At 44.8% G+C, this 26,426-nt stretch overlaps 2 protein-coding genes across 4 annotated transcripts; both read right to left on the reverse strand.

The window, feature by feature from the left end:
- Positions 1 to 293: 293 nt before the first annotated feature.
- Positions 294 to 3,646, reverse strand: kcnv2a (potassium channel, subfamily V, member 2a). The gene is made up of 2 exons (XM_062528598.1): positions 2,327 to 3,646; positions 294 to 632 (listed from the first exon to the last, which is right to left on the reverse strand). Exons 1-2 carry the CDS (start codon positions 3,644 to 3,646, stop codon positions 294 to 296), a joined length of 1,659 nt encoding a protein of 552 aa, XP_062384582.1.
- Positions 3,647 to 5,664: 2,018 nt separating this feature from the next.
- vldlr (very low density lipoprotein receptor) lies at positions 5,665 to 26,291 on the reverse strand. Of its 3 annotated transcripts, XM_062527351.1 has the most exons (20): positions 25,995 to 26,291; positions 23,267 to 23,392; positions 19,984 to 20,106; positions 18,336 to 18,458; positions 17,460 to 17,828; positions 16,677 to 16,799; positions 15,876 to 15,998; positions 14,580 to 14,699; positions 14,075 to 14,200; positions 13,173 to 13,344; positions 12,269 to 12,493; positions 11,680 to 11,798; positions 11,283 to 11,422; positions 10,801 to 10,942; positions 9,920 to 10,069; positions 8,468 to 8,530; positions 8,179 to 8,262; positions 7,602 to 7,682; positions 7,024 to 7,193; positions 5,665 to 6,504 (listed from the first exon to the last, which is right to left on the reverse strand). In XM_062527351.1, the coding sequence occupies exons 1-20, from the start codon at positions 26,053 to 26,055 to the stop codon at positions 6,469 to 6,471; spliced, it is 2,676 nt and encodes an 891-aa protein (XP_062383335.1). In that variant the 5' UTR covers positions 26,056 to 26,291; the 3' UTR covers positions 5,665 to 6,468. The 3 variants fall into 3 exon arrangements, with proteins under 3 accessions (XP_062383335.1, XP_062383336.1, XP_062383337.1); XM_062527352.1 differs by lacking the exon at positions 8,179 to 8,262; XM_062527353.1 differs by lacking the exons at positions 8,179 to 8,262; positions 8,468 to 8,530.
- Positions 26,292 to 26,426: the final 135 nt, after the last annotated feature.

Genomic DNA, 26,426 nt, shown 5'->3' on the forward strand with positions numbered 1-26,426 from the left:
AGAGATTAGTTCCATATCACTACTGTTCAGCATCAAAGAGGATCTTGCAGAAATGTAGGCCTTAGTGGAGCGATTTATGACTGGTTTACAAATCTTTCCATGCAAAGTATATGAATAAAAAAAATGAACTAGTTCATAGCTGGCCAACCGATTGCAGTGAGTAGATTGCAAACTACTTCTGTAGCCATGCCCGTCTCAAACCTATACAGACACTTGATGTAATAGGCTAGTGCTTTGTAACGGTCCTAGAAATGGAATTGGCTTTCAATAAGTACCATACTTAATGACCTCAATTAACCGGGAATTCTGTGATGGCAATTCTCAGCGCCCAGGTCGTCGTCGAACGTAGCGTAATTTGGCGGCCAAGGCTCCCGGACCCGTCTAGCTTCTACGGAGCCGTCTGCGAGCTTCTGAAACGCTCTCTTAGCAAAGCGGAGCTTGCCACGTTCCTTCTGAGTGGAGGTGCACTCGTGGGATTTCAGTTTGCTGTAATAGTCTGAAAATTTGTTGTAGAGAATAGAGATAGGCATGCCGTTCAGAATGATCCCAAAAGAAATGCAGGCGAAGGCGAAGAGCCGGCCAAGGTGAGTCTCTGGGTACATATCTCCGTAGCCCACGGTAGAGATGCTTACCTACAAGACAAGCATGCACAGATTAGAAAATGTAAGTGTTAAATAAGTTAATAGTGTTATTGAGTGTCTAATAAAATATTTTTTTAACACAATATACTAGGGGAGCGCACAACACAGAATTAATTTCCATGCGGTGTTTACGACAATTGCGCAAACTAACAACGATTGCCTTGACCTGTCCTTGACCTGAACACATCGAATTCTGGCATCTGAAGCTCACTATACTATTACGGATAAATTTGTTGGCAGCATGTATTTTATATGGGAAAATTCTTAAGTGTTAACTCTGAAGTGATCAAATATTAAATTGCCAGTAAGGGCAATTAACAACTGTTAAAAAGTAGGCCTAGCCCACCAACCAGCTTGTCTAATGCTAAACTTTGATCCACGCATATTGAACATCTTTTAAGCCAATATGTATATGGTTATTTGTAGGCATGACTGGCCTGCTTGCTGACTTAAAGAAAATGCCATGGTAAAGTAGCACTTTGGATGCAGTAGATGGCTATGCCAGTATGTCTTCTTTACATCTTGGACAGGTACACACACACACACACACACACACACACACATATTATACAGTCATTGATTTTTTTTCAGTCACTGGTTTTAACCTACAGTTTAGCAGGAGGCCAACCTCATGGACAGCCTTGGAATCTGGATTACTTTTGTAAGGGACAAGCATGAGTGGCAGGGCCTGTTAATGCTGTTACACTGAGACTGAAAGGAAGTGTTTAATAGCATTACAGAGTGCAGCCCAGAGACACAATCCAGTCCTGGCCCTTGGCCAGTTGGTTTGTGCTCCAGCATCCTGTCCACTAAGGTTAAGGGAAACTCTGTGGGTTGGTTTGGGTATATCACTCATATGATCTGAAATATCTGAGGGATACCTCATTCTGTTCAGTTTTGGTCAAATTACTGAATTTCGCCGTTTTGACAAAAATCAACTATTCAACTTCTCACATAGAATGCAATGAGTAGTTATCCTCATATATTTGGAAATGCTGCATTCGAGGCTTTTTGAAGTTATCTGTGTCAGACAAAGATTATCTTAAGTCCTATAAGCTCCAATGGACAGACACTTATGAGCTACTGTTCCATGTAGTATTGTAGACTGATTGTACTGATACCATTTCTACAGATAACAGAAACATAGCTCAAACGATAACTGGTAAAGGAAGGAAATCTAACACTAGACATAGGCCTATATGTATTTAACAAATTAATAAAATATAAATTATTTGTTGCTTCAATATGAAACAAATCAGTTATAAGAAATCAACGTTTCTGGCATTGCTTATTTGCTGCAACTATTAATCTTCAAAACATGCTACATCATTTGCTACAAAGATGTTTTTGAATAGTAGTGTTATAGTATTAGTAAATCAGGAAACTGGTTTATTTCTTAAATCGACTGTATGATCTAAGCTCCTCAGTAGTATTCAATTGTCTTTTTTACTCATCAGAGATGTGCAGTGCATAAAATGTTGATGATATTAATTGTGAAAGTGAATAGGTTAGAGTATAGCCTCATAAAATCATTGAATATACTGACAAAAAAAGTATATTTTGTTTATGTTAGCCTGTGTTGTGTGTTTGTCTACATATACTGTAGAATTGAACAGCAAAAGCTGCACTGAGTGTATCATTCACGCTGATGTATAATAAGTACAGGTATGTACTGAGGTACTTACAGCAGCCCACCACCAGGCGTGTGGTATACTGGTGAAGTTGGTCTTGTGGACGTCGCGCTCCACCGTGTACACCATGGCAGAGAAGGTGAAGATGCCCATGGCGATGAAGAGGAAGAGGCAGCCCACCTGCTGGTAGCACTGGCGCAGCGTGAAGCCGAACGCCCGCAGGCCCGTGGAGTGGCGCGCCAGCTTGAGGATCCTGAAGATGCGCATGAGCCTCATGATGCGCAGCACCTGGCCGAGCTTGCCGACGCGGCCGACCGTCTCGATGTCCTCGTGGCGCGCGCGGTCCTCCTTCTCGAGGTACTCGAGGAACATCTGCAGGAACAGCGGCAGGATGGCGATGAGGTCGACCGCGTTGAGCACGCTCTTGCCGAAGCGCTTCAGGTCGGGCGTGGAGATCAGACGCAGCAGGTACTCCATGGTGAAGAAGGCGATGCAGGTGGTCTCCACGTACTCGGCGTGCGAGTGTCCACTCAGCTGTCCCGAGGGCGTGGTGTACTGCATCTCCTCCACCGTGCTGAGAGTCATGGCCACCAGGGACACGAGCACGAAGAAGCTGGAGGCCACCGCCATGAGCTTGGCCGTGACCGAGGAGAAGGGCATCTCCATCAAGTTCCAGATCATCCGGCGCGTCTCTCCGAAGGCCATCTCCTCGAACAGCTCCTCGTGCTCCTCCGTCTCCACCTCGGCCTCCAGCTCCCTCTGGATCTTCAGCTGGTCGTTCAGCTCGTCCTGACGTTCCTCGAAGGAGATGCGGCAGCAGCGGTGGGTGTTCTTGATCCGCACGCCCCAGTAGTTGATCTCCTCCAGGAAGTTGCGAGGGCACAACTCGTCCTTGATCCAGAGCACGCCCGTCCGGTAGAAGTTGAAAATGTTGTGGAAAATGTCTGGGTCCCTGTCGAAGAAGAACTCGTTGTTTTGGACAATGTAGTCGTCGCAAAGGTCCAGCTTCCTGTTGTGGTCGGTGTATGTTGCGAGTCGACCTATCCTAGTCTTGGGGTACTTTGCGGCAGACCTGTAGGAGATCTGATACGCCTTGCCTCCGACGTTGATGTTGAGCATGTAGTTCTTGGCTGGAGAGGATAGCCTCATCGGAGTCATAGCCATGACCCTGTCGTCATCTTCGTCCTCATATTCGGCGTAGATGTCATAGATATCTCTGCTTAGCTCCGTCATGGAGTTCCATGGCTTCACCCAGCTGTGTTGGGCGAATGGCAGGTCGATGTCCTCCCCTGGGTCTTTCACTGCTGGGGCTGGACATCCCACCTTATAGTTTGGAAAGAGGCTTTGCCTCCTATTCTTGAGCTTAGACTGCATACTGCCGGTCCTGTTGCCAATGGGACTGGTAAGTTACTGGATGTCTGGAGGCATCCCTCAGTGTAAAAATGCTACAGTCTCTCTAAGGCAGACGCACACACACATACATAGAACATGCACAGGAGCAGGCTGCGGGCGTCTAATGTGCTGACTGAGAGGATCTGGGTGCTTAAAGGTTTAAATACCATTATCCTCTTCCTCTGATCAACTCGCTCTGTCTCCGCCCAACCTCTCTCATTCACCTATCGTGAGGAAATCCATAGGGGGTCCCATTTTCATGTGACACAACATAGGCCCAGTTATACATTACACTTGATAAAAAATAGGGATACACTCAAATACACACACAAATATTGACCTACTGTACACAAAGTAATTCATCACTTAGGAATTATGTGTTGTATGTGGCATATGGAAAGTGCATGTTCACTCAATAAAAGATTGACCAGTGAGGTAATTTGATTTGAGATGTTGAGTCCATTATGCGCTCCTCAACCACCGCGGCACATATTATGTTATCAAGTATGATCGCTTACAATACTTCATACTTAAATCAAATGAAATATTGAACGTGTAACACTATCCACTGCTGCATGCAGAGTCTACTTATGACTGGAGCCGATGGTGTTTCAGGAAACAGCCTAGTATTTATGTTACAAAAAGATAGCACAAATCAATCAACAATGGAAAGAGATTTATCACAATACTATATCTTCTGCCCTTGGGAATCATGCCCAGGCTTCTTGGGGCATGCAGATTACAAGGCTCAGATTATGAGTTTGTGATGTCATAGGTCAGGTGGGCAAAGCCCTCAAGGTCTTATACGCACTGCTTTATAATGCCTGTGAATGCATCAACCATACTCCATTGCTTATTGCAACCATTCCAAAAAGAAAAAATAACAGTGTTCGTATCTAAATTGTTACTTTATGTCCATAGTATGTTTGTTTATGAGTGAATTTAAAATGACACTGGCGTCCATATCCATGTTCAGGAAGTTTTTTTTTTTCCCATTTGGATAGTTTACATGTTCAAACAGCACTTTCAGAACTACAGTACATCTCAGCATGTCTGATAGATGTTCAGTGCACTATAGCACACACCGTTAAGGGTTTTTACTCGATGTAGCTGAATTGTTTCATCTATACAAATGCATGCCACCAATATGACCAACCCTCTGGACCAGAATGGACTGGTCTTTGCCACGTCAATCTACATTAATAAGAACAAAGTGGTTTATCCTGATCAAAAAGCACTGAGTCTCAGTAGCCTCTATATGTATGTATATAATCTGTCCTGCCACAACCACGCCGTGGTTTATGCAGTTGACCTCTTAGACACAGGTTGTTAGAGAGTAATTACATTGACGTGAACCAGTAGCTGCCTGAAGTTTTAACGGCTTAAAATTTATAGGAATTTTACTAATACACAACACTGGAGACTTAGTGGTATGGGTCTCCTAGGTCTGTAAACGGAAATGCCAATTCCCCACATACAATATAGAGCTCACAAACCAAGACTTATGTAGGTATTTATGCAATAGTTATGGGAAACACATGTAGCTATGACCGCAGTCTAAAAATAATCATCTTTGAATGTGCAGTGAATCTAGAAGTTATCCACAACAACCAGACAGACAATATGTAGCCAGGAAAAGAGTAAAGTGGATATACTGTACATGAATGCATTTAAAAGAACTAGAGCAGAGAAAATATATTTATACATCTGAGACATGGTGTATTTTTAGAATAAATTCCCTGTTCCTGTTTTGGGTGTTGCAGTTACAGGTAGGTGTTTTACTTCACAGATTCATATTGTACTACCATAAATTAAGACCCATACTGTGAAGATGCTTTGAAGCTATACTTGAACTAATTACAGCTTAGCATGACTAATACTGATCTTCGAGATCCAGTTCATTCAGTATTGTAGTGGCAAAATTCCTGTCTACCATCTACTATACAGGTTTGTTGAGATTAAGTATCATATGTAGATGTAATTCAACAAAAGAGGTAAAGTTTGAATGACCTTTTGTCTGGTTTTATTTAATCTATTTGCAAATATGATCCCCGTCACAATACAGAGCATGTTTCCCTGTACAATGCTAGAAAAGGTCACAGGTACAGCACACAAACATACAAAATATTTTAACAAACTTTTTTTTTAACTTCTTTAAATACGTTGTTTCCTTACCCCTGGTAGTTTGCCCCACCATAGCAAAATTGATTCAGTGAAATGTATACAATCTTATTTACAGAGGAACATTTGATCAAAGTGCTTTAGAGTCCTGCTTGTGGTCTCCACTGAGGGACATTTATATACACTGTTTTACAAATGGAGTGACAGCACTCACCTTATAAAGCTCCTTTTTGCCTTCGTCACAGAAACACATAGAAAGCTTTATAAGAACACGCTAGGAGGTAAAGTTCATATGAAAAGAAGGAGAAAAACATTTTATGGACACGAGCATCTAAAATATGAATTTCCTCTCAATCAATATTCACATGCGCAAATTAGCGCAGAGACGAATGTGGGATCCCCAGCCAGGTGTCTTGAGATGACAGGACCTTAGACAGGAAGTGATGTGGGCCATTGGAAGCGGGCAGAGGGTACAGTCGTCGTTGGAAATCCAATAGCTCGTGTGTGTGTTCCAACACTTTGAGGGCGGGGAGCAATTCAACTATTATTCTCAAAAATGTTCCTTCATCTCTTCTCCACCCGAAGAAAAGAAAAATACAACACTCCAGAAGGCATCTGGTTGTAGCTCTGCTCGAGCAGCAGTCACTGGTAAACAGGAGGGAACACTGGCGAGAGGTGGAGGGTTAGGAGAGGTCGTCGTCTGTGCTCACCACCGATATCTGGGAAGGAAGGAGACAGGTCAGCATTAGAATTCTTTGTGGTAAAGAATTCAAACCGAAACATGTCGCCCTTTTAAAGGGCATAAGGATGATAACTATATTGCTCTAGCTAACATGAATGACATTGGGCACACACACTATAACATTAATAGTTATTGTTTGTAAGCTAATATTGTTATATATAGCATTATCTTTATACCAGTTCTATCTTTATATCAGTTATTTCTTTCTTAAAATGACCCAATATAATATAAAATGAATATAATATAATCTAACATAATATAAAAGTGTCAAAGAAGAGAGACTGTGACACAGATCAGCTAAAATGAAGATGAGGAAAAGAGCTGAACAGCTGCAACTGAATCTTCTGGGGCAACAAACTGCTGTGGTGAGCAACTGCACATCATTTTTGTGGTTGTTACTGCAGAAAATACCAGCTCTCAAGAGAGGGCAGGCATTGGGAATGAAAAATTCACAGATTGAAACGCTGAATTCTACTCCAGCCCTTATCGCTCTTACTGCTGGGTACGTGTGTCCGACGGAAGCGGAGTGTCTGCTGATGTCGATGTTGAGGTCCTCCTCTGTGGTCTTCAGGTAAACTGGATTGTCAAAGTTCATGCTTTTCTTATTCTTCGTCTGCCAATTTCTCCACATAAGATAGCCACCAGCAACAGCCATGGCAAGAAGCACTGCGGAGGAACACACAGAATCGAAATCAATAATGGATGCCTGGCTCTACAAGTTCTGAAATTCAAACCACAGCTCAACTCAAAAAAACTCTAATTGAACATGAATCTGCCAACATCAATCGAAGTGATGCACTCCTAATGCACATGAATATTTTATCTTCACACATGTTGCAGGATGAGGCAATCAAGTAGTAACCCTCTAACGTGAAATGTCAGGGCTTAGCATCAAAGCATCCAGACCTCGGATTTACACAACTCTAAAAACTTGTCAGCAGAACCTCTGCATCAAATGATTCAGCTCAGTTTGTGAGTGGACTGAAAACTAGAGTCGGATCTAGGGCAGAGTGTTTCCACCGCCAGCTACAAAACAGCACAGCAACAGGGGGGGGGGGGGGGGCAGATACTCACACACTGGCAAAATGGCCCAGGCAGCTGCAGATCCCTTAGCTGAAGAGCTGACCTCGTGCATCGATGCACTGACATTCCCTTCTGCGAGTGGAGACGGAGAGAGAGAGGGGACAGAGTTAATATGGGAAACCCCCAAATAGCAGGGGGGAAAAAAACACAATATGCCACCTTTAATTCAGAAACAAAAGATCTATGGTATTTTTGCAGGGCAAAGACAAAGGGCAGTATTAAGTTTAAAGCATTTCTGTGCCAGAAACAAGCTGGCCTGCTATGCGCTTAGACTATCAGTTTGATCAAAGCTTGGCCAGCCGTGCTGATGCAGAGCCAACATTTCCACAAGAGCAAGTATTCAGCAAACGCTAATGGAAGATATGTGTAGGGTAAACTATGTGACACTGTTATTTTCAAGGGCACACTCTTCCATCCTATAAATGGACAGATTCGAGAAAAACGTGTGTGTGAGGGTGAAGGTCTACTTGTTGTGAGTCATTTGTGACATTGTAGGCTTGCTAAGCATGTTAAAGCAAGATCATAGGGCAGAAATCTAGACTAATCAGCAGAGTGCATTCGGGATTACCTTGCATTGTGGGAAACAAATGATTACCACATTCACCATATTTACAACTGCCATTCAGTTTGTTTGGAGAATGCAAGAGCCGGTCTAGTCAGGAGAACACAGGATGGGAGGGGGGAAAAAAATGACTTGCATGATAATTAAAAGCACGAGACAGCATTCCATCACCACCACTAATAAGAGCATCACCAAACCCCAGCAGCAGCAGCACACCACTAATTGAGTCAAGTCATTAACGGAGAGCGAGTGAGTACCTGCAACCTCTACAGGGTCATGCCGTGACCTCATTTACCTTGAGGGGGAGCCGAGGATGACTGTACCTTCCCAGAATCCTTTGGGGCAGCTGGGACATTGACTGTTTTGAGAGGGGTAAGAGCCAGAGAGCATAAGTCCTCACGTAATGCCAGGACTGAGAAAACTGTGGCACTGCAACTTATTCCAACACTGTTTATTTGCCAACTCTAGAGCTGCATTACAGAGTATATGCACACCCTCAGCCAGAATGACTGAAGTAACACCGTTCATCTGTGTGTGAAGACAGCAGCAGTAAATAAAAGATGAAGATACAGATGAGGAAGACAGCAGGGCAGCAGAAGAGGAGGAATCCGCACAGCAAACACAACAACACTTCCAAAACTGCAGCACAAAACAAGGCGCCCTGCTAGCTACGCGAGGATGTCTCTAAACAGCGTCTTGGGAATTGTGCTCAGTTTAGGTTATTTTCGTCCTCATACAGAAATAACACCATGGCAGGCAGCAACCAGAAAACAATGTCACTACACATTGACTGTAACCTGTACGAGTGTTTTTTGTTCCAATATAATAACATTAGTCATCTTGTAATATGCTCGCTGTGCAATCAGGCGTTCACTATGCCCTGCAGAGCACACTCAAGCTCGAGTCAAGCTTTGGGCCGGACTTGGCACAGAACTGACCTGAATCAACCGTACCTCCTGAACACACACTCGTGCTTTTAGAGAACTCGATGAATACAACTCTGTGCCCGAGAAGAGGGGCTACAGGAATCCCTGCATCAATACCTACAGCTTGTGCTTGACACCCCCTATTGAATGTCTGCCTCTAGCGCAGGAGCTCAGGGCCTTTTGAGTCCTTTCTCATTCTAAACCGAAGGAATCCATGACAGAATACGGCGTGCCATTCTCTAGCCATTACCACCAAAGCAAACACGGGCCTTTCTGCAGCTGACAGCTCAATACTGCTGACGAGCAACGTTGGAATAAAAGACTGTTACAGCGCTCGCTGAATTTTAAACCATATATGCATTCATGAGGCAGCCGTGATCTCTTGGCCCTTAGTTTGCTGCCCCCCCCCCAATCCAATCCAGTCCTGTCCCCAACAACCCCCCTTATCCTCCTTTTCCTTGGCTTTCCTTTCGTTCAGAACTCTCTTCCAACAACCCTGAGATGCCAAGTGCTATCCCCTGTACTACTAAATGCTACAGGACTCCACAAGAGCGCGGGGGGGGGGGGGGGGGGAGAGAAGGGGGGGTGAGGGAAAGGAAAACATGAAAAACAAATTTAAGCTGAAAGTGGAGCCATCACTCAACCTCCGAGAGAGGGGTAGAGGGGGATGACGACACCGAGAGCTTGCACTGGGGAGCTCGTAGCAGAAAAGGAACAGAAAGGAAGTGGAAAGAATGCCCCCTTTAAAAAGGGAGACGTGCACCCCTATTGCCTGAGCAGTTAACCTCCCCCGACCAGTGGCTCTGTGCTGGGCTACTTGCCTGGCTTACACGTCCGGCCGTCGGCCCCCAGCTTCCAGCCATCGGGGCAGGCGCACGTGTACTTTGGGGAGTGCTTGTTAATCTGCGGCGCTGGCAGGCACATGTAAGAGCAGCCGCCGTTCTCTTGCTTCTCGTTGCACCAGTTGGTTCCTGCAGGACAAGATCACATGGAGAAGGGGAGGGGTTTTTTTGTTGTTGCGGCGGAGAGAACAAAGGATTCCGCCGAGTGGCGTTTCTGTTTTGTTGTTTTGCTGCTCGGCAGGAGGTTCTCCTCCACTGCTTTGACAGACAACACGTCGACTGCGAGGTGGTCTGTGCTGATGCTATACTGATGGGGGCCGAGTCGACTGCAGAGTTTCTCCTTCGCTGCTTTGACAGACAACGTGTTGAGCATGAGGTGGTCTCTGCTGAAGGAAACGGACCCTGGACTGTGCCCAGCTCCGACTCAGACCTGGGCCACATGAGAACCAGATTGGTTCTGGCTGCCGCACGGGTCACAATGTGCTACAGAAGGGGGAGGAAACCCCCGTTGACATGACATGGAAATCCTGGTCAACCAATTTTACACTGTACTTTCAGTTGTCACTATGTGGACAGTGTTCTGACACACTACACGGATTCTGTAAGTGGTAGGAAATGAGAGGCAAGGGGAATAAGAGGTCCAATTTAATAGTGTGTGACAGGGAGGACTACGGTAATTAAAATCTGTTCAACAAGACTGAACACGCTCTCAAGTTGATGTCTCATATGGTCTGAGCCAATTCAGTAATTGAAACTGACAAAATGATTGAAGTTTAAAGAGGAAAAGGCTATGGTGGGGTATCATGTTACACTGAAAACAAAGTTAAATATTTTAACAGTCAATTAAAAGGTGGACTCACCTGAGAGTTGAATTAGCTCATGATAAACTATAATGTCCTGAGGTTCGTTTAAATTGTTGGCCAAAATGGTGACATCAGATCCTGTAAACTTGTTTGCACCATAAATAGCCTCATTCTCCCCATCTGTCCAGAACACCCGATCCTGGTGGCAGAAGATGTAATTTATTCATTTTTAAATCAGAATCATACACGAGTTGTATATACAGTACAGTAGACTACTCTCAGTGAAATGCCATACAAGTCCTCTACAAATCCTGTACAAAGATCATACAAAGGTAACATAGTAACAGTAACATAGTCCAAAAATCCAGAGGTTACAGCAATACAATACAATACAATTAAGAGATTGACAAATTCTTTGCATGAATCACTACTAAAAACATTCTCTCTTGCAATCAGTGGAGTACAAACAAAACATTGCTTTGAGACATTCATACAACAAAATCACATCGAGGCACATCTGGTTGTTGTTTTTATTTTACCTCAAAGACGGTGAGGGCAAACGGGTGAGCCAGGAAGTTGGAGGACTGAAGTACTTTTCGGCGGTTGTCTCCATTGAAGTCGACACTGCACAGCATGTGCAGCTTGGAATCCACCCAGTAGAGGCGGCTCTTTATCAGATCTGAGGATGAGATGTTTGTGTAGAGCATAATGAGGGAGATTAGTTTACAACACACAGTAAAGTGAATGAGGATGTTGAAATCTAAACAGCGACTACAAAAAAACAAATGTTGCTTTAGTCCACAACATTAGCCATCTTTTTGATGCCCATTCCTACAGTATGTGTTTGGAATTTAGTACCATAGATTTTACACAAACGTGAACTTCTCGGACACTGGCTGCAGCCGACACACAGGCACAGTGCATCAGTTCACCCACCCAAAGTGATCCCATTGGGCCACTGAATGTCCGTCTCGACAAGGACCTGCCGGTCAACTCCATTCATGCCAGACTTCTCAATCTTCGCTGGCTCACCCCAGTCTGACCAGTACAGAAACCTACAGCAGACCCACAAAAAGGTATGATGACAACGTTAATACCGTTAAGAGCCATTCACACCAGGAACAATAACTATAACGGTCGTTAACAAAAAGGTATTGCTATGGCTAATATGAAAAACGTCCACACAGGATCAATAATGATAACGAAATGAAGAACGATATCGCTGGCCGGGGGGGGGGGGGGGGGGGGGGTTGTGGGCGACAACAAGCTGACAGACAATTGCTCCTCCATGCATAGGAGGCATCAAACATGCCTGATCACATTTCTAGGCCTCTGAATATTGAGATCAGAGGCAATACAACTCAATCAAGGCAAAACCCCCCAAGACATTATCTCTTCATCCCAAGGTCAATGGTTAATCTTGATGCCATGTACGATGTTCGATGATTGAAGCTAGAATCAATGGGATAATCCGCACCGCATTGATATCGGCTATCTGCTGTAGGATCAGGAAGTCCTTACTTACCCTGAGAGGGGATCAACAGCAATGGAGGCCGGCTCCTTCAGTCCGTTGTCAAACAGAACTCTCCTCTTAGTGCCATTGAAGTTTGCCACCGCAATGCTCTTGCTGCTCAGGTCGGACCAGTAGATGTTCTTATAAATCCAGTCCACAGCAATTCCTACCGGCATCTGAACATCCTCAATGACCTTGATGTGGCTTGAGGTCTCCTCTCGCTTGTCTAGTCGTGTGCTGAAACACAGCAGGATATGCTATTTAAACATGGATACCATTTTGCACCATTCTTTAGTGCTATTTAAAACATGAAGTAGCCTTAGTCTTGAAAAGCCAGGTGTGGGTAATACCCTCATGCTGATGTATCTACAACTGCAAAAGTGGAGTTTTAAGCCTACACCTTTTCACAACAACTTTCATTGCTAACCACTACCATAAAGAGCACCACTGCATTACATTCATTCCCTTACTTTGAGTTATATAAAAGGTTTGTTTGAGGCAAGCCTCATAATTGTGGTAAGTGTTGCATAACAAGGCTTCAGTGATATTTTCACTTGTATCAATTTTCATATGTGTATCCTGACAAGATTGTCAGAACCTACAGTAGGGTGGTAAAAGACTGCATTTTCTCTGTTTTTCTAATCCTAGTTTCCGAAGACTTATTTAGACAGATTAATTTATGAACCTGTCAATCCCTTTAGCATGCAAAGCACACCATACAACGTCAACACATTAAAGGATTAAGGCCTGGAGGAAGATGGGGAATAGAAAATGTTGAGTAGCTTCTTTCTAGACTTTTCTTCAACAACGACATCTTTAACAAATGTGCCAGAATTGTTTTCTGCAACTTAGAACTTTAAAAAGTCACCCATCAAAAAACTAAAAGGGGAGGGGGGGGGGGGAGCTTCAGGCTCACCTGAAGATGGCTTTCTGCCCAAGGTCTGCCCAGAAGATCCTCTGTTGGGTGAAATCAGCGTCTAAGGCCACAGTGTTCCTCAGCTGCTCTACGATCTGGGTGTATTCCCGCCTCTCCAGGCCCAGCTTCCGGATGTCCCTCCGATTGGTGAAGATCAGACAGGGCTCCTTGCCTGCAGGTACACGTGCCACAGGAAACACAACACAAGCATGGTGGTGTGAAAAGGGTTCATAAGAGGAAAGGTTCATGCACAATCCACAAAGCCAGAGTGAAAGCCATATAAATCTCTTATCAGATTACCTTTTAAATCACAATTTACAATATTTTTTAATTTAGTAAACAACACAGTTATCCAGAGAAACTAAGCATATTTTCAAATAACATTTGTACTCTTTGTGTCAATCAATCAAACCCATGATCCCACATTATCAAGCACACCAAATTATATAACAAAATTATGACTTTTTCGAAACTGCTACAAAGACGACCTGCAGAGAGCCTGTGTGTTAAGGCAAGATCCAGTTTCCAAAAGTAAATGGTTTATTTCAATCGCACCACAAACAAAGTTCTCAAGTCTATCCTCTGTGGTCCGTTCACAAAAAAATGAAATAGAAAGTGCTGGAATATTACTTTCTTGATGAAGCCTAGAAGCCGCCTGTTTACCCCACTGATGCATGGGACAGTAGATTTCACAGCTTTATGGCCATATCCCAATTAGACAGTGGAGGCTTTTACAGGCAAACCCCGATTGACAACAAAACATACCAGAGAGGACTTTTAAATATGTGGCCATCAATCAGACACATCTGCTAACACTGGGACATTGGGGAACAGATGGAAACAGGTTAACTGCTAAAACGGACTGGCTCGGGTGCTTGTGCAGAAGGCACGGTGTTACTTACCGACAGCCTTGCAGACCCCTGTGGTGGGGTCCATCTGGTAGCCACTGTGGCACTCGCACTTGTACCCTCCTTTCAGGTTAATGCAGATCTGGCTACAGATCCCTGGGTTCTGACATTCGTTGATATCTGTGACAAAGATGGAGGAAGATTACATTTATGGAGATTTGCTGTGTAAATTCAGGTACACCGTTTTTGTTAAGCAAGCAATGTGAAGATGCTCTGGCTATTGCTGACATTGCTTTTTTCTTGTTAACTAATACAGTATGTTACCTCTGTAGCTGTGAAGCTGTGAGCTCAGGAGTTGTAGATTAGATATTATAACCACATTTGAGTTTGCAACATAAGTCACCATTACCATTAATATCTTCAGTCTTACAAGGAATTACAGTTCTCAGAAATGATTCCAAGCTATTCTACGGTGACTACTTGGGTTTAGGAATCTGAGGCTTCTCTGAATTTAAATTGACTAATTTGTCAATGTCTCTCCTTTCAAACACACACACACCTCCACAGGTCTTGCGATCAATGAGCTGAAGGCCTGGAGTACAGTCACACTCGTAACCAATCACCATGTCCCGGCAGATATGGGAGCAGCCGCCATTGTTGAGCAGACATTCGTTGAGATCTACAACAGAGAGAGGGCAGATGTGACACATTGTTGGCACCTGTCTAAAGATGTGCAGCATTTGAGGTTATTTTACATTAACATAATGCATCCCACACACTTAGTCTCTGAGCAAAACTGCATGCATCACATTATGAAAGACATACCTCTGTCGTGACTGACACCCATTCATTCCTTCATATTGCAACACATTTCAACTTTGCTTGGCTGCCTATTTGAGCCATTCTTTTTGGCTTTAAGCCACAAAATGGCCATTAATCCATTTTGATGGATTTCATGATTGAAACATACCAATTTACCCATACATTGCTTAGCCTACAGTATATGCACTCTTGCTTTGAATGCCAACCAAGAGTTCTGTATGACCACAAGGACCTGTTCAATCAAGCCTAAATAAACTCAAGTGGTCATTTAATGTTTCATATTAGACTATTGATAAGTTGCCAATGCAATGTGTTCATGTGTGTTCTTCAAAAACATCTTTTAAAATTAAGTTTAATTATTTAAATATATTTTATAAATAAACCTCAATAAAGGTTGCTCTGACTAAACTGGACATTTTCCCCTCTGATAAACAGCTTGAAATAAGTAACACTGTATCATTTCTGTAAAGATCCACACCAGATTTTGTAATGATCCTTCAAGCCTCAGTGACCGAGACTGTGATAATTTAACAATTGGCCATCTGGGGGATGAAGTGTCCTTGAAAGTGAGCAATAAGCATTATGCAAAAATATCTGTACTGAGAGGCAGAGGTGGTGGACTGGTAGAGATAGTATGTCCTTGAACCATTAAAACAAACATGCACCTATAAGGCAAATATTAATCCTAACTGTATGTAGGCCACGGTCCAAAGACAGGTTTACCCCTCGGCTCAAAAGGTGTGACACCTTTAAAAAAATAAAAAAATAAAACAAAAAAAAAGAGCTCCAAACGCCCACATGCGTACTGCGCGCTCTCTAATAAACCAAGCAGTGCCAACTTAGCAGGCTGCTGAGTCGGTTTCCCCCATTCCTTAAAACCCCCCTCATAACTATTGATGACTCCCTGTTCCCCTCGCCGTTCATTTTTAAAGGCTTAACATTCTGCTAGTGCCACGGCTTTCTACTCCAGTGGTAATGCAATGCACAAGAGTGCAGCGACATGGAAAAAAACATCCAGACGAACGTTACTCACTGCACTCCTTGATGGGCTCGTCGCTCCAGTCGGGACAGTCTCGCGCCTTGTTGCACACTTTATTCATCTCGATGCACTCCCCACTCCGACACTTGAACTTGTCTGGGCCGTGGCACTGGGTCACTAGACACAGACAGAGGAAAAACACAGGGGATGATGACTGTATTCGTTACAGCCTACACAGTTAACTGTACTTCAAGTCTAGCTACCGTTTAACAATGTGAGAAATATTGTCGAACCGACTAGCTGATTGTATTGCATTTATAGTGTTCATTAATTCAAACAAAGTATAATGGACTTGGGCTTTAACACATTTTTGACTCTCCATGTCTCATATGTAGGTGTACAACAAAAAGGATAGGACATGTGAAACAGTAAGGCTGGATGTCTGGATTTCAAACATTTGAGACATCCCTGCTTCAGGGCAGGGACACCATGATGAAATATGGATGGCAAGTACAGTAAGTACGCATCAACCTGACCTGCAAAAAACGTCATTTCAGTAGCAATCCAACATGGGCTTCTGACCTGACCCACTTTTTTTTAGGCAGCAACCATTCACGTAACCTCGATTTCACCAAAACCACGTTTAACCTCAATTGGGCCTCAAGTGTGAAACGAGATGCGGTCTTTGATTTTTTCTTTTTTTTCCCCCTCATGCAGCCTAGCTTTGAAAAACATTAGAGAAACGATTCCCCACTCAGCTTTGCCATTCCAGCTGAGACACGCGATTAGACACACGGACTGAGCGACGCAGTGGCTGAAAGCAGTGAGAGAGAGAGAGAGAAGGTGATTACTCACGGTTTTTACAGTTTACTTCGTCACTGCCGTCGGCGCAGTCGCGGGCGCCATTGCACTGCCTGCTGCCGTGGATGCAGATGCCGTCCTCACACTTGAATTGGTCTGGCCTGCAGGTGCGGACAGCTGGGGAGGACAAACAGAGGAGGTAAACACACACACACACACGCGCGCGCGCGCGCACACACACACACATGCGCTGACCTCTCGCATACGCACGTCCCACTCAATCGCTTTAGAAAACCCACCATATGGACTCCATGTTTGTTTTTTTCGTCTAGTCATTTGTTTTTAGCTTTACTGCAGTCATAAGGGTCGTGGCTACAATTACATACATCTGCTAATAAATTCCAGCCAGTTACCATGGAAATGAGTACACCTACTGTACTGCAGTCTCAGATACAGCCCCAAGTGACTTCCTTTGAAGCTACACGCGGCGCAGAGAATAACAACTTCTGGGCAGTTGTTATGCTCCCAGTTGGAAGACAACCCAACGTGACCTTTACCACTGGTGGCAATGTAATCTTCTGACAACAGGAGTGCCTACTTCAGCTCTCCTCCCCACCGAGGTGCTTCCCTCCTCCCGGAGATCTGTTCCTCATTCAGAATTCAGTTGCAGTCTTAATCCCACATACCCTTGTGTTCAGCGAGTGGCTTAACCATCTGAATCAGGTGTATTATTATAGGGATTAGACCCAACTCCGTGGGTGGAGAGAAACCTCCTGGAGGTTAACCTTTGACCTCTGCCACTGCCAAGCCCCGTAGCGGTTTCCTGGTGGGACTTACGGCAGTTCTTCTCGTCGCTGCCGTCCTTGCAGTCTGGGTCGCCGTCGCAGCGCCACTTCCTGTGGATGCACTCGCCCGAGCTGCACTGGACCTCGCTGGACGAGCACTTGGCCGGCGGCGTCGGCCGTCCGCAGCGCTGCGGCGACTCGTCCGACTGGTCCGGACAGTCCACGTCGTCGTCGCACACCCAGTTGCCCGGGATGCAGGAGGCGTTGGTGCACTGGAACTCGGTGGGGCCGCACGAGGACGGCGGACAGTCCTGCTCGTCGCTGCCGTCGCCGCAGTCGTCCTCGCCGTTGCACACGAAGTTGGCCGAGATGCAGCGGCCACTGGCACAGGTGAACTCCAGAGGAGCACAGGTAATGTTACCTGAACAGAACACCACAGGCAGACACGTCAAATTATAATAAAGAACAAACAAATTGTAATAAGAATACATTTTAGGAAAGCATCTACATATCGATATACACATACAACAAACTACCGATGCATTATCTACATATACGGATATGTATACGAGCATGGTTTATCGAACCACAGCTAACTGCCGTCTATGCTTTATCAACTGCAAAGGCTCCAGGTGCACTTCACAGGTGACATGACCAAAAAAGGGAAGACTGCTCAGCGCTCCGGGGAAAGATACTAAATTTGACACAGAGCAGCACCACATCAACGGTCTATGAATAAGTCGCTGGCCTTTAAAGCAGGCGTTGGCGTGAAATTATATCCATGACATTTGCCTTCACACAAAAGCCTGAGAGGAATATATATTTATATACACATATATATGGCATCTTGATGAGATGAAATTATTATCGTTAACATACATAACGTGTTCGGAATAGACACGGACAATCTTCGGATGGTCAGTCTTACCACAGAGCAGCTCGTCCTCTCCGTTGTCGCAGTCCTTCTCTCCGTCGCACTTCCAGGAGACGGGGATGCACTGCGTAGAGCCGGCCCCGCAGCTGAACTCGTTCACACGACACGTCCGGGTGTCTGCAGGACCAACACACAGCAATTAATGCACTCATTCATTCAATGTCCATTCATTCTCTCTCTCACTCAGACACACACACACACACACTTATTCAGCCACTCCGGTTTTATGCATCCTTCATTCCAAAACCTCTCAGAAAGCGGTCTGCATGGTTTCCACAGAGGTGTGTGTTACACTAATGTTCAGTGTCATTGACATCAATGGGCATTTAAAGGGCTTTTAAAAGGGCTGGATTGGACTCAGATTAAAGTGGGCCCCACGCCACCTCACAGTCACAACCCCGAGGACGTGCAACAGGCCCACACCTCCCATGGTGTCCAACACATGCCACAAGCTATTAGTGCACCGGGAATGCCTAAACCGCCCAGGGTTAATCATGCCAGCCTTCTCAGGCCAATACAACTAGGCTTGTGCGGTCGGAGAGAGCACTATTACACAATCAGCTGGAGAATTTCCACTTCCCCGACTGTCTGCCGTGTGTGTGTTTGTCAACGTATTGAGTGAAGTGAGTAGGTGTGGTATCAGGCCAACACATTTCTATGAAAAGTCAGTAGTCATTATGCACAGTCAGTGAAGTTGTTCCCTCAAAGAGGGAAGAGGCTTGAAGGAATTGGCAGTGACTCACTCACAATATCAAGTGGGGGGAATTACATACAGACGGTAGATTTCCTGACAAGGAAGCACAAGACGCTCCACAGTGACACTCCCCCACACACACACACACACACACACACACACACACACACACCAGAGACTTTATTTGTTGCTGACAGACTATCACAAAGAGCTGATTAGCCACTATACAGTATGAGGTCTTGTAGAGTGCACCCACCCCCCTACACACAGACCGGGGGAAAAGTGTTTCCATGGACCCAACAAATCGCTGTGTGGAGCACAAGCACACATGTTGTACAGTAAATTAAGCCAAATGTTTCCGCTCCTCAACATAAACTGAGAGTTGATGACTAAGGTTTGATCTCTCGGAGGAACTGATGTAACCTGAGCTGATGCACTGTTGATCTACAGCCACTTCCACCGGCTGGAACAGCTGCTGCTTTTCCACAGCCAAGGGACCGACCGACCGCGTGACCGGCCTGTTTCTCAGGCGCCTTTTGTACGCGCGATAATGCACGTTTGTCAGAGAGGAAGGTCCTTTGAAACCGTTATCGCAGCACGTTGGCAAAATAAAACCAGACAGCGCTCCCCGAGGCCCGTTTGAAAATCAATAGTCAGCTCTGTATCCAGAGACGCAGTAGTCTCTTGTCCGAGACATGATCAAGACGGATGTGTGGTTAAAAGACCAGGGCGGATTTTAAACAACAAACAAGCTGATGGGATTGGGCTACCCCAAAACGGTATGCAACACAACTAACTAGGATCAATTATAGGTGATTAATGCTGTTATCCATTGGACTCTCTTGGCAGGCTAACAGAGGTAATGCCTAATTGATAGATGGCATGGAGCCAGAGGAACAACCCCACAAAAAAACAAACAAACAAACAAACAAACAAACAAACACTCACGGCACACTTCGATGCTCTCGTCGGAGCCGTCTTCACAGTCAGGCTCGCCGTCACAGTGCCACCGCTTGGGGATGCACTGGCCATTCCGACAGACAAAGTCCAACTGCTCACACGTTTTCCTCACTACATCCAGGAAACAAAAGCACACATAGAATTTACATTTACATTTATTCTTTTTTCAAAAAAACCCCATCAAAGTGAAGTTATAGAATGAGGTGTAACATTCCAGCGACAGTGCAGAGGTGAGAGTAGGTAGGAAGGTGTGGTAGGAAGAGATGAAGTGATAGAAGAAGAATGAGGTAAAGGAGAGAAGAGAGGGAAGTGTGAGTAAGAAGAGAGATGAAGTGATAGAAGAAGGGTATGGGTAAAGGAGGGAAGAGAGGGAGGTGTGTGTTAGGTGTATTTATATTTTAATCACGATAATTATCATTATCACTACCTGTAGAAGGAGTAAGTACATTATAGGTATCTATACAATCTGAATTCAAATGAATGCATTAAGGAAATACACATTTGAATGACCGCAAAACAAACACACACACACTTTTTTAGGCCTCACTTCAAAAACATAATGCAGGAAAAACACTGTACACACACACACACACACACACACAAACAAACCCGTAAAAGCATTAGTCTCCTGAATCACAATGAAGGAAAACAAAGACATGAAATGTCACAAACCCTTAAGCACCTGATCTGAAATCAGGATAAACATGTTCACAGTTTGTGTTTGCGTCTGAGTCATCAGGACCTTGGAGCAACAACCGGTGCCTGAGCGGCTTGTATGCCAACCTCTTTTATGAATCGTGAGCCCCAGAGTTTGTGCCAAAATTAAGTCAGACTGTGTCTGTTTCAATTCCACACTCAACCTCGCAAATCTCTTTCCTGAGAACCCGTGGGCACATTCACAAACAGTGGATTTGCAAAGACATTATCTTTGTTCTGAGGATGTTCTTTGAATGTTCATTATCTTTGTTCTGCGGTTTATTTCACTGCTTATTCCTTCTGTAGGCTATGACTTGTTTACAGGAGGAACGTAATTAATTTCAGGGTAATTTCACAAGGTACACACACACTGAATACATATTAACTGAATTCAGTGACAATGTGTGAATGTATGACCGTATCAAAGTCTTCCATACTTAGCCTGTATGGAAAATATGAGGTCAACTTTTCTGAATGGCAGACGGCAAACAGCCATAAGGCAGGCAGCCAAAGTAACTAGTGGTGCAGGCCAGCACCTGATATTTACACCTGCTCACTCAACAGAGACACCCTGGGCAAGGGCACTGAAGTTAATACTGGTGGGCCAACTTTGAGGAGAACTGTGCCTTCCGTACGGTATGAGCCCCCCGGGTTTTTTGGGGGTCTTTTTTTCCGGTCTGCTTTTGTGTCCCGAGAGCATACTCAGAGGCCGTTGTGGCCTGTGGTTGGAATGGTAATAAGTGTCAGGAGTTGTTCCTCTGCCATCGCTCAGTATTCATGTCACAGGAGAGACACTCAGAGAGGAGTGCTGGAGAGGGCAAATTGGAAACAACTTTTCCCAGTTGCATCCCAAATGCAAACGTTCCCTGGCTCTTCCTTGATAAGTCAGCTCAATATACAGTATTCACTACATTTTTATATAGTATTTTTCCATATGCAAAAATGTATTGAAATATACGACAACAGGATGAATTCATGTCCACTATAAAGCTGCAAATACACAATTAGCGATACAAATGACCCCACGTCTGAATTTGAAACACTTCTTAGAAAGGATCTGCAGCATTGTGAGCCGAGTGGAGTTGACAGCCTATAACAATGTGATACAACCAGCTAAGCAGAGACCTTGAATCTGCATAGAGCAGGATCAAAGCAGGCAGGAACAGCAGTGCTCACACACCGCATGCAAGTCCCGGGAGAGCCCTGCTCTGGTGCATGGAGACGTTCATGCAGAGAGAGAGAGAGAGAGAGAGAGAGAGAGAGAGAGAGAGAGAGAGAGAGAGAGACGGAGAGAGGAGAGACACATACACACACTTCTGCTGTGCCTGAACCTGTGCCTCTTTGTGCTTCATATTGCTTCAGATAAAAGCCTCTACTAAATGAATCAAGGTAACCTGCTGGCAGAATTTCTTAGCAATCCAGCAAAACGTGGAATGCATGGCAACACTTCAAATCATATATGTTTGTCAATTTCAAAGTTTTCAGTTGTAGAATTTTGCCATTTACCTCCGTCGGTCAAACTAGTTCAAATGCGCTGAAATGTTTTTTGCAGCTCTGGGAAGATCCACTTTTGTCACCCCACTGCAAGGTCACATGCACGCTTTTGGGAGCGGAGGCAAACTCCCCGTACGGATGAGGCCCAGTCGGTCAGCTGATCTTTACTCAACACGGTGGACGGCATCCAAAGCCAAAACAACCAGCTGCAGCCTGGCGCTTCTCACGGCGGTTCAACAACGCCCGTGTGGAATCCTTCCATCAGACTCGCACATTGACTGCACGCCGTCTCATTCTCAATTCGGTTGCCAGGCCATTCCTCCTCCTTTCATATTCGTTCGTTTATCCCTCCCTCCCTCCATCCCCTCCTTTCCCCAGCCCAGATTCCCTCCCTTTTTTTACCCTCCTCCCAAGACTCAATTCATGACCCAGAAACACATAGATGGAAGATGTGCTTCATACAGATGGGAACCTCTTCACTGATGCCATTTATAGCACTCGTTTAACATCCAGGAAGAACATGGGATTTGGGGTCTGGGTGGGCTGGGGTGGGGGGGTGGTGGTAGGGGTTTTGGCTCACTATCGACCTACTGGGCTAGTGGTGCACAGGGGACATCACGCTGACCGGTCAATACAACGCTCACTCGTGAGGGACACAGGTGCTGAGCGGCTCGACTGAGCGGCGAAGCAGAAAACCCTGCAGAGGACTGGGGGGGGGGGGGGGGGGGGGCTACAGTGCACAGCTAAACCTGTAATGACCTTCTGCTGCAGTTAGAGATGGGGGCAATACTTGTGTGTCCCTCTATGTATAGCAACAAAGGTGGCTTGTATCTCTTTCTCTCTCTGTCTGTGTGCAAGTGTGAGTGTGTGTGTACTGTATGATTGAGAAGATATACATAAACTCTCCTTCTCAATTGATTGTATTTTTTTTAAAGAATGTTTTTGCCGTGCATGCTTGTGTAACAGGTCTATTTCTGAGGAGAGAAGAAATACATGAGTGAAGTGTGTAGAGAGGAGGAGAGAGAGAGAGAGAGAGAGAGAGAGAGAGAGAGAGAGAGAGAGAGAGAGAAAACACACTCACCACAGGTGCTCTCGTCGCTGCCATCGGTGCAGTCCTCGTCTCCATCGCATTTCCACACAGAGGGGATGCAGCGGCCGTTCCCACACTGGAACTGCGAGGGCTCGCAGTGCGTCTGCGTCTGCATGCCTGAGGGAGTGGAGGGGAGACGGAGGCCAGTCACTGATTACTTCCAGCAAGACACGGCCCCACAGCCCCACAGCCCCAGTGACCGCAGTTAATGCGCTGCTTTAAGGTCTCAGTAGTACTGGACAGGGACCCAACGGAACAATGAACAATGAGCAAAAAGACGGAAGACAATGACTGCATTATTAGGAACGTTGGAGCAGATATCTCCATGTTTTTGTGCAGTGTAACAACTATAATGTTGCATAGGCTGGATATTTTAGATTTTGACCCCTGTTATATCCAGCCAATAGCATAAATCCAGTGATTCCCAGACTAGGAGCAGTTGCATATAATTGAAACAATTAAGCAAACTAACAACTAACAAATGTGTGTCAGTTGGGTAACACGCCAGTTAAGAACATTGATCCATTGTATTAATATGTGCTGTAAGTTCAATTCCTTAATTGTCTTCCCAAAAGACACATTTCCTTCATTTCTTGCTCTTGCTAAAATAAACGAACCTTTCATTTTTTACTCAAATAAAACACCTGTTTTTAGCTGAAGGACCACTGAAGGATCTGTACCCTGTGAGCAGTTAAGGCCATAACTGAAAATGCAATTTACAATCTGATCAGGGCACATTTTAAATATTCATCGCAAACTACCCACAGAGCAGCTCTGCAATCTTGCATGTCTGCATTATTTAAATGTAAGATTTTACTGTATTTTTTTTTTTTTTCTATGGAAAAGTTATGATTTGTGCAGACCCAAATGATAGGGAGCAACTCAAAAACATTTTCTTATGATATTTACTTAAGCCATTCTCAGCCCTGACAGATGTTTTGCCACTACAGTACCACACTGAGGGAATACTGATGTGCCCTGAGGGTCAAGCGCCATGTAGGCAGTCTGAACTAGAGGGAGCAACGTCATGTGACATTTCCCCCCCATAGCTGACCCATGGCGTGCAGTCATATGGAAAGGGTAGCTTTAAAACGGAAAGGTTGTTTGTTTGGGATGTTCATCCAAGAGGAAACACAGCAAGACTAAAATCTACCACAAACATTCCTCGTCTGGAACTATCAAGGAGACATCTTGCCTGATTTCAGTGCATTGGTTCGAAGGAAAGATCAAAAAGCACATTTTATTTCGCAAAGGTTGGTGTGGTGATTTCCACTAGGCCTACTCTGGTTTAACTTTAAAGACAGGACCTTTCTTTGATCTCGTGCGAATTGCTCAGTCTTCCATTGACTGAACAGCTGTCCGAAGGTGTAGGGTAGGCTACCTAACGTTTGTGTTGATTCACAATATAGGCTTTGTTGCGACAACATCTCTCCCATTTTAATGGTTGGTAAGCTGCGTATTCTACATTGATACCTGTAGGCTATTGGTTACCGAACATGACGAACCTGCTTTAGATTAGAATAGACTGGCTACTTTACAACTCATAATCAAGTCCCTTAATCAAAAGGGCCATCATGCGTTTACCTGGTTTCAGTTTAGCATGCAACCGACACGTTGGGGAAATGATCACACCTGACTAACCTGAAGTAGGCTATTTTAGTGGCGTGGACCTGCCCCGCCTCCGATTGTAGAAGAATATTTAAAAAACTGTGCAGTGACGAGAATGTGATCACTGACGTGTGTAAATTATTCCTGAACGCAAGTTCAGCAGTCTGTTCTTGGCTACATTAAGTTAAGCAACAGGCCTCCGCCAAGTCAATCCGCCAACTAACACATTTGTTCAAAGGGAGGAAGTTTGAATCAAAATTGTTCAGGTAGTGGCCTGGAAATGCTGCCCAGCTACAAGGCCTACTAACATGAATACAGAAATGTGAGGTATAGCGGAATCGGAGACTGGCCAGCGTTATTCTCTTGGGATTCCAAACCAGGGCAAACAATAACCCACTAATTGAAGTTACCTGCTTATTAATTAGACAGCACCCTCCCCATTCACCTTGGCACCTTCAACTCAATGAAGCTCAAGATGGGGTAAGCCCACCGACTGGGCATTTCAATAAGCTCACCAAATCAATGTAGACTCGGCCCCATCTTGACGAATAAATAAATAAATTATCCCCCGTGTGAAATAAGCTAAAATACACTATGGACAATAAATGTATTAAAGCCAACGCACGCAAACATAAACAGGCTAAATGCATCTCAGTGTTGGATGAAAAGAAAACGCCCCTACAAGCTGTCTGCATTTTGTGCGTCTATTGTATTGAAGATTTAATGTGCAAAATATAATCAGAGGCCTATGTTCCGTCGCATTTAACCAGTCGGTGATCCATTTATGAAATTAAAGACTGCCCGAATCAAGTCCGACGCACAAATGAAAATATTGTCGCCACAGCAAACACATGCCAGTGTGTAGACGTTGGTTATAACGTAGGATTTACATTTAGGCTAGCCTACTCGTTGCACTGATTTAATGCCTTAACCATATTCCCACGCCGAAGGCAGCTTAACACTAGGAAATGAGAGCTTTCGATCCTTCGTTTGAGCTCAAGTGTGGCTACAGAATAAGAAACACATTCCCCGTGCGCAAGAAATGAATGTAATGCTGAGTCTTCGTTAACGGCAGCGGTTTGTCTTCATCTCATACAGGCAGTCTACTCACCTCGAACATATCCACACAGACATATTGGCAGAATAAGAAATCCCAGAATAGACGTGACCATTTCGTGGTATTGCTGAGCAGTGCGCCCGTGGCCTCGTCCTCCGCTGATATTATAGCACAACCGAGCCGTCCGTGTGGCGACAAACAGAAACGCCCGCAAACCACGCGCCTTTATCTCATTTAGTCGGTCCCCTTTAATCGCTCCGACCTCGCAAGTTGGCCATACAACTGCAGTCCATGTCCTAATTTAATGATAGCGTGAACCTGCAGCAAATAACCGCGCCGGTAGAGTCCAGGCTTTCCTCCTCTCAGTGTCATGTATTTAACTTAACCCTTTGTTTCCCTCACCCGCATATTAAACAGTTCACACACACCAGACACCCATTCACTGCCTGCTGCCCTGCATCCACACGCATAAACAGGGCACTGTAA

This window comes from Sardina pilchardus, chromosome 23 (assembly GCF_963854185.1).
Source record: "Sardina pilchardus chromosome 23, fSarPil1.1, whole genome shotgun sequence".
In the NCBI taxonomy this organism is placed as follows: domain Eukaryota; kingdom Metazoa; phylum Chordata; class Actinopteri; order Clupeiformes; family Clupeidae; genus Sardina; species Sardina pilchardus.